The 8,156-nt window shown below is 56.2% G+C and overlaps 3 protein-coding genes across 3 annotated transcripts in view; 2 read left to right on the top strand and 1 right to left on the bottom strand.

Annotated features, from left to right (window-relative positions):
• Positions 1-146: 146 nt before the first annotated feature.
• On the bottom strand, positions 147-3,348 carry zc3h10 (zinc finger CCCH-type containing 10). Its single transcript, XM_030374400.1, is given in 8 exon segments — positions 147-1,106; positions 1,518-1,886; positions 1,888-2,034; positions 2,037-2,456; positions 2,458-2,514; positions 2,517-2,641; positions 2,644-2,866; positions 3,184-3,348. Coding segments are annotated over 7 exon segments (1,818 nt in total). The 5' UTR covers positions 2,735-2,866; positions 3,184-3,348; the 3' UTR covers positions 147-497.
• A 74-nt stretch (positions 3,349-3,422) lies between these two features.
• LOC115556949 (dnaJ homolog subfamily B member 9) lies at positions 3,423-4,950 on the top strand. The gene is made up of 2 exons (XM_030374401.1): positions 3,423-4,061; positions 4,457-4,950. The coding sequence occupies exons 1-2, from the start codon at positions 3,791-3,793 to the stop codon at positions 4,819-4,821; spliced, it is 636 nt and encodes a 211-aa protein (XP_030230261.1). The 5' UTR covers positions 3,423-3,790; the 3' UTR covers positions 4,822-4,950.
• Positions 4,951-5,566: 616 nt separating this feature from the next.
• The window catches only part of si:dkey-28n18.9 (sorting nexin-6), a 7,705-nt gene continuing 5,115 nt past the window's right edge, over positions 5,567-8,156 (top strand). Inside the window, exons 1-5 of the mRNA XM_030375429.1 lie at positions 5,567-5,804; positions 6,050-6,208; positions 6,716-6,823; positions 6,983-7,043; positions 7,801-7,928. Coding sequence (XP_030231289.1) covers positions 5,799-5,804; positions 6,050-6,208; positions 6,716-6,823; positions 6,983-7,043; positions 7,801-7,928 — 462 coding nt within the window. The 5' untranslated portion in view covers positions 5,567-5,798. The remainder of the gene's footprint in view (positions 5,805-6,049; positions 6,209-6,715; positions 6,824-6,982; positions 7,044-7,800; positions 7,929-8,156) is intronic.

An 8,156-nucleotide genomic window follows, 5' to 3' on the forward strand; every position in this document is an offset into this window, starting at 1 on the left:
AACTAGGTCACTGAACGTTCAGGGTCCAGATACAGCCTCAACACAGAACGCTGCTCATTGGAACATCGACCGTCTGGCCGCGACATCACATTGATACATTGATTGATTATTGACTGATGAGCGCAGAAAAAGAAACGGAGCCGACACAACAGAAACAAGGTGTTATTCTTATTGGAAAAACCAAACAGTAAATGACACAAGAGCGTTTGAGAACGACCTTTGAGGGCTCTGTTCTCCTCGTGACTCATGGAAATACCTCAAATATTACAAATGGCCTCGCTGCATTTCTCCTGATGCTATTCCTGGTCCGTCGGCCCTGTGGCTCGTCGTCCGTAGCAACGCTCAGGAGGGCTGTAATGTTTTCTCTTTATTTCCACCTTTGGTTGCCAAGGTCCACCCTTCCTAACCTGATTACATTCTCTGTAATGCCTTTAGTCCCTCGTACATCGAACCGTGGCGACCCCACCACAGGGCGCTGACTTGGCCCACAGCGCCCCCTAGTGGGGCAGCGTGGTGATCCTCATGCTCTGGCTGGCGATGGGGTAGGACACCATGGGGGCGGTGGCGTGGCTCATGGTCAGACCCGCCGTGGCGTGGCTCATGGTCAGACCCGCCGTGGCGTGGCTCATGGCGAGGCCCGCCGTGGCGTGGCTCATGGTCAGACCCGCCGTGGCGTGGCTCATGGCGAGGCCCGCCATCGGCTGCGACAGGGACACCGCCACGGGCGCCACGGACACCGCCACGGACGCCATGGACACCGGCGGCCCCAGCCCCTGGGCGATGGTCTGCACGAGGGCCGCCGCCAGGGGGGTGATCTCGGCGCTGAGGTGGGGGGCCGCGATGGCGGGCGGGGCCGCGATGGGGGGCGGGGCCGGGGGGGCGATGCTGGAGGCCAGGTCCTGCTGGGTGACGACGCGGGGCTGTAGGCCCGCGCTGCTCAGCGTGGTGTGGGTCTGGGCGATGCTGTGGTTGTAGGAGCTCACCACGGCGGGCCCCAGGCTGTCGGAGGGCAGCGGCGTGGAGGTCAGCGTGATCACCTTGGCCTGGCTGCGGTACTGCGCGTTCTGCTCCAGCAGCACGTCGTTGGTGGCCAGCAGGTTGGACACCTGGGGGAGGAGACGTCAGCTTAATGAACGCAGAGGCGATGGCAGTGTTCGTCTCTCATTGGCTGACTCAACGTATAGACATTCTCCATTGGCTGATTTAACACATTGATAAGACGTTCTCTCTTTGGCTGATTCAACGTAAAGACATTCTCTGTGATTGGCTGATAGATGTTCTCTGTGATTGGCCGATTTAACCTATGGGTTCTGGGTTTCTCTCTGAGTTGCTGATTAAATCTATAGATGTTCTCTCTTGTTTCTCTGATTGGCTGATTCAACGTATAGACGTTCTCTGTGTACATCTCTCATTGGCTGATTCAGCGTATAGACGTTCTCTGATTGGCTGATTCAACGTATAGACGTTCTCTGATTGGCTGATTAAGCGTATAGACGTTCTGAACCACTGAGCCCCACCTGTTTCTTCAGCTCCTCCACCCTCTTGCGCAGCAGGCAGTTCTCCTCCTCCAGGAAGCGGTACTCCAGGGGCCGGGGCGGCAGCGGGGCCGGGACCCCCAGCTCAAAGTGCCCCCCCCCGGTGGCGTCCACCAGCCGCAGCCCCTCCAGCCGCCGCCGCTTCAGCTGCAGCGTGCCGTGGTCCACGGGCACCTCCATGGGCCCTGGCTCGAAGAACGCCCCCTCGAACAGCGGGTCGTACACCGAGCAGGGCCCCCGCTCGTAGCGCCGCGGCCCCAGGGGCCCCAGCGACAGGCAGCCCCCCAGCCCCACCCCCCCCACGCCCCCCACGCCGGAGATGGCCGCCTCGCGGTGGACCCCCAGGCTGGGGGCAGCCCATCCCCAGCACGTTGCCCCCGCCCACCCCCCCCACCAGCCCCGCCATCCCCCCGCAGGCCACGCCCCCGCAGGCCACGCCCCCGCCGCCGCCGCCGCCGCCGCCCCCACCCACCGGCCCGCCCACGTTCACCATGCCACCGCCGCCGCCGCCCCGCCGCCGCTCCCCGCCCCGATGGCCCCGCCCACCCCCACCCGGGGGGCGGGCTCGAACTCGTAGTCCTTCTTCACGTGGCGGAACTTGCACTTGCTCCCGCGCTGGCACTCGCCCTTCAGGAAGTCCCGGCAGAGGGGCACCTCCCCCCGGCTGTGGGGCAGGTCTGTGGGGGAGAGGCCCAGGCGCGCCGCCACCTTGCCCCGCAGCCTGGGCGGAAGCTCGCCGCTGCGCTTGTAGCAGTCCTCGTCGTCCTTGGAGCCGTGCACGAAGCGGCAGCTGGAGCGCAGGCACTCCCGGTTCTGGTGGTCGTGGCAGAACACAAACTCGTTCTTCTGCACGCCCAGGTCCGACACCTCGCTGAAGTCGGGGTGGCGGAAGCGGCAGCGCTTGCCCCTCTTGCACACGTTTGCGCACAAAGTCCCGGCACACGCCGTCCACCGCCTGCCCGGCCGACGCCGCCGCCGCCACCGGCCGCCCCCCCCCCGCCGGCGCCCCCACCCCCCGCTCCCGTTGCCGAGAGCCCCTCCTCCGCCCATCCCCACGGAGCCTGAGACCCCCCCTGGCAGCCCTGAGCCGACTAGGCCTTCCCTGAACCCCCGCCTGACCCCGAGCCACGCCCCCCCTCCTCCCCCAGGCTGCCCCCGCCCCCACCAGCTGACAGGTAGGACGAGTCCCGGTCAGGCATGGCGCTGGAGCCAGCGAAGAGAGAACGCAGCAGGCATGGGGGTGGCGGGGGTCGGCAGGGCGGACATCAGTCCACACCTCCACTGACTGAAGAAGAGGACCTCTTGGTACGGAGGGTCCTTGGTCAACAGCTCTGTGAACATATGTTATAACACTCTTATGATTGGGATAGAGTGTGTTCTATTTCCTGTGTTATGATTATTAATGATGACTCGAGTGTTGTTGTGGAGATATGGCGCTTCAAACGAAGCAGATCAGGGATTAAACATTGACAGGTAATGACAGGTAAATGATTCCTACGTGGGCTTCACAATAAGGCACAAATAAATGACAATTAAACCACCTATCGCGATATCTGAGCTGATGTTGGAGACCACCTGCTACCTGACTATCATCAGAAGCGTGTAGCTGCCGTCGCTGTTTGTTTAATAACACAAATTATCAGCTTACCGGATGCAAACCAACGTGAAGAAACAGCTGAACGGGCTCCTGTATCAGGGCTTCCGATTCAAGAAGGTTAATAAACGATTTAATGCCCGAAGAACGAAGCTAAGGGCTAGCTGCTCCAGGCCTGCGCTGTGTTGACAACATTTATAACCACTAGAGAAGAAGAGTCGTTTGGGGCCTCCCGTCCTCCGGCACCCCCTAGTGGTCAGTAAACACACCGAGGACGACTGGTGCCCCCTAGTGGTGAACCTAATAAATACACTAAGCCCTGAGGACGAGCACTGGCATGGACGGCGCCTTCCTGTTCAACACTGTACGAATTTGAAGCCCGTTTAAAATGTTAAGGAAGAACAGTAATACTTTATATAATATCGTACGTTTGCCATTTGTACGTCTGTTTGACGTGGGCACAGACATTGTGCAAGGCTTAAATCCTGGAAGAGTTAGGAGGTAACGTCAGCTCAGCTCACCAAGCCGGATGGAGGATCACGATTAGGTCCATCAACCTGCTGTTTACCTAGGGAGATCAGCTACTGAACTAGAATGTGAGGTAGACACCTCGGTTGATCTGGTTTCGAGTGTGTGAGCGTCCCGATACCAAGTGAAGAACATGTCCCAGCAAAGTGTTTACTTGTGGACGTTGTTGTGGATCGCATCCCGCCTGTGTGCCTCTCTGGAGACCCAGAATACCCACCATGATACCCTGGATGTTCAGACTAGCTCTCTGAAGACCCAGAAGACCCACTATGATACTCTGGAGATTCAACGGACCGCTACCGACCGACAAATCCAGAAAGCTTTCCACAAGCTGGCGGTGAAGTTCCACCCTGACAAGAACAAAAGCTCCGGGGCGGAGAAGATCTTCCGGGAGATCGTTGAAGGTGATCCACCATACCAAACCTTCTTCATCACCTCTTAGCCGCCTCGTATTCGACGATTCAAAAGTTTAATTCGAATCGTAATGTGAAATGTATAAAATGAATTTTGTTATGGCACCCTTTTCAATGAATATTATTGTAATTATTGATTATTGAGGAGGAGAATAGATGGATGGATACAAACTTTATTCATCCTCCGGAGGGGACATTAAATAAACATAAAAATAGATGCTAAAGTAAATGCTTAAGTAAGGACAAACGGGAAAACAGAACAAATAGTATAAACGGTATCAATTATAAAGTGGCCCAGCGCCGGTCCTTCATTAGCATACTAAAGTGTGTAAATGAAATGTAAAGATGGTGATGACATCTCTACACGTTCTCTCTCCGTGTCTCAGCCTACGAGGTCCTGTCCAACCAGGACTCCAGGAGGACCTACGACTACCTGGGGCACGAGGCCTTCCTGCAGGACGACAAGGACTTCCACCACCACGAGGAGCACTCCGACGAAGACTTCTTCCACTTCGATTTTGATGACTTCTTCTCCAGCCTCGGCCTGGACGATGAAGACGATGACGATGACCTCTTCCTGGACGAGCCGCTCCACCACAGCTGGGGGTTCTCCAGGGGAGGCGAGGACCTGGAGGCCCTCGAAGAGGAGCGAGACATCCTGGATCACATCTTCTTCGACACGCGGGAACAGCATTATTACTACGGTCTGGGGGACGATGATGATGAGGAGGATGAGGAGTACGCCTTCTAGCCTGGAGCAGTTCTGAGGCACAACGTCTGAACTTTGTGAACTGGACTCGTCCCTTCTCTCCTCTCTCACTCTGTATGTCTGCTATGATGTGATGTTATTTAATAAAAGTTGAAGCATTTATTTACTTTATTCTGTCGGTTTCTCTTACTCCGTATCCTTATACATATTCAGGAGCAGTGGGTTTGAATCATCTCTATGGAGCATTTCGGCACTACCTCCTGGCCCTGTGAGACTTGTACCGATGGGCTGGTTTCAGTCCCTTTCCTTTGTGGGCGGGTCCTTCTGAGTTACCGATTGGCTGGTTTCAGTCCCTTTCCTTTGTGGGCGGTCCTTCTGAGTTACCGATTGGCTGGTTTCAGTCCCTTTCCTTTGTGGGTGGGTCCTTCTGAGTTACCGATTGGCTGGTTTCTGTCCCTTTCCTCTGTGGGCGGGTCCTTCTGAGTTACCGATTGGCTGGTTTCAGTCCCTTTCCTTTGTGGGCGGGTCCTTCTGAGTTACCGATTGGCTGGTTTCTGTCCCTTTCCTCTGTGGGCGGGTCCTTCTGAGTTACCGATTGGCTGGTTTCAGTCCCTTTCCTTTGTGGGCGGGTCCTTCTGAGTTACCGATTGGCTGGTTTCTGTCCCTATTCCTATGTGGGCGGGTCCTTCTGAGTTACCGATTGAGTTACCAATGGGCTGGTCTCAGTCCCTTTCCTCTGTGGGCGGGTCCTTCTGAGTTACTGACTCACTAGCTTCACTCATCTTCCTTTTCCCTGAGCCAGCAGTTCTGTACTGGCATGTTTTCGTCCCATTCTCGAAGGACCATGTGCACTTTGACCAACAGGATATCCTGCGTTTCCTCAGCAGTGTTGAACACAAGGGGCCATTCGGAGACTGGGCTGTGCGGTGTTAAAGCACACTTCTTCAGAAAGAACATCCAAGCACTCCGTGAACCTACCCGAGGGAGGGTCCTGTGTGTTGTTGATTATAAACTCAGCCATGATGGTAAGTCACTGTTTCCAGTGGATTATGGGGTGATTAGGAAGCCGTTTTTCTCAACTTGGGGTCGTCATGTGATCCAGACACACCTTGAAGCAAGAATGCAACCGCACAATGGAATCTTACGTTTTGTGTTTACTATCCATGAAACTATCGTTACACTGCTGCCTCTGCTCTCACAAAGGTCCAAGTGTGTGTTTCTCACTGCATGAAGGGGAGTTTATCCCTGACACCGGCCCCTCTGACTGCAGGAGGAAGAGGAGGCTGAGGAGTCCCCCCCGCTGAGCCCCAGCGTCATCGAGGGGACGGAGGAGGTGACCCCCCCGCTGAGCGTCAGCCCCAGCACCATCAGGGTGACGGAGGCCGCCCAGGACGGAGAGCTGCTCACCTTCATCATCGTGTCTCAGAAGGTAAGAGAGGGTTTGGTGTCTCACCAGACTCTGCAAAGTAGCTGTACGGGGTTGGGGCTACTTTGTAGACCTAAAGTAGCTATTCTACTATACCCCTTCCCCGTATAGCTTTGTTGGATACGGGGAATGGGTTAACCTAGAGATTGTTAGTGCTTGCCACTTGGTTCTACGAATATCCTTACTGTATCTAGCTCCAACCCCGTACAGCTACTTTGTAGACCCAAAGTAGCTATTCTACTATACCCCTTCCCCGTATAGCTTTGTTGGATACGGGGAATGGGTTAACCTAGTGATAGTTAGTGCGTGGCACTTGGTCCTATGAACATCCTTACTGCACCAACAGCGATATATTGTTGTTTTCTCTTTCTTCTGACAAATGTACTTATTGTAAGTCGCTTTGGATAAAAAGCGTCTGCTAAATGCCCTGAATGTAAATGTACGTGGGGCTTGGTTTACAAACGTTGACCGTTTCAATCACTAACGGGCTGCTGGGTTCCTGCACCCCAGCTGTCGGGGACGGGGGAGTACCACGTGGACCGGACCTACGAGGACTTCGACTGGCTGCAGCAGCACCTCTTCTCCCTGGAGGATGTTCCCGGGATCCAGGGGATCATAGTCAGTGCTTCTCGCTCCGCTGATTGCTGCCGTGCATCTCTGCACCGGCAGCACACTCGGATGATTTGAGTCGGTGACGCGTGCGTTGACTGTATCCTGGGAACAGAGAGCCTTTTCTTACCGGGTGTTGTTCTGTGTTTTAATGTCGCTCCCGGACAGTTCCCTCCCCTCCCAGCCAGGGCCCAGCAGAACGCTCCGGTGAAGCTGGTCCGACAGCTCGGTACGTACGCGTTTGGCACCGCTCTGCATGCGCCGGGAAAAAAACTCAGGAAGTCCAACCAAATGGTTGTCTCTACTTTCCTGTTCTCCGCCTGAAGGCCGCAACCGCTGAGACCTGTGGTCCTGCACTACATGCCCTCTCTCCACCTTCCTGTCTCTCTTCACTGTCCTGTCTCTCTGCACGGTCCTGTCTCTCTCCACTGTCCTGTCTGTCTCTCCACTGTTCTGTCTCTCTCCACCTTCCTCTCTCTCTCCCCTGTCCTGTCTCTCTCTCCACTGTCCTGTCTCTCTGCACTGTCCTGTCTCTCTCCCCTGTCCTCTCTCTCTCCCCTGTCCTCTCTCCCCTGTCCTGTCTCTCTCCCCCTGTCCTCTCTCTCTCCCTTGTCCTCTCTCCCCTGTCCTGTCTCTCTCCCCTGTCCTCTCTCTCTCCCTTGTCCTCTCTCCACTGTCCTGTCTCTCTCCCCTGTTCTCTCTCTCTCCCTTGTCCTCTCTCCACTGTCCTGTCTCTCTCCCCTGTCCTCTCTCTCTCCCTTGTCCTCTCTCCACTGTCCTGTCTCTCTCCCCTGTCCTCTCTCTCTCCCTTGTCCTCTCTCCCCTGTCCTGTCTCTCTCCCCTGTCCCCTCTCTCTCCCTTGTCCTCTCTCCCCTGTCCTGTCTCTCTCCACCTTCCTGTCTCTCTCTCCCCTCTCCTTTCCCTCTCCACTGACATTCACCTCCCCATCCAGAGCTGGATAACGGTGGTCTTTTCCCCCACGGTAGGTCTGCTGGCCACGGGGGAGACCTGGACGCCGTACTGCCGGGCTCTGGGGGCGTACCTTCAGCAGGTGGCGGGCCACTCCCTCCTGAGCAGAACGCAACACCTGGAGACCTTCCTCACCAGCCCTGAGGTAGAGGAGGAGGAGGAGGAGGCCCTCGGCTCTTCTCCTGGGGGGGTTCCCCAGTAAGAGGGAGACGGCAGAGCACATAAAGAGAACAGGCAGGAGATGTTGTTTCAGGAAAGGGCTGTTTTTTTCTTCGAGGAAGGGAAAAGGACGAATCGCTAACTTTATAGGGTCAGGGCGGGTGAAGCTGACGGTGCAGTTCCGGTGAATGTTTGACCGAGCCACGGTGCCTTG

Source organism: Gadus morhua, chromosome 13 (assembly GCF_902167405.1).
Source record: "Gadus morhua chromosome 13, gadMor3.0, whole genome shotgun sequence".
NCBI classification, from domain to species: Eukaryota; Metazoa; Chordata; class Actinopteri; order Gadiformes; family Gadidae; genus Gadus; species Gadus morhua.

Coding starts and splice junctions, on each gene's coding strand:
- LOC115556949 (XM_030374401.1), top strand. CDS start 3,791: ATGTCCCAGCAAAGTGTTTACTTGTGGACGTTGTTGTGGATCGCATCC. Junction 4,062..4,456: donor CTTCCGGGAGATCGTTGAAG/GTGATCCACCAT, acceptor TCCGTGTCTCAG/CCTACGAGGTCCTGTCCAAC.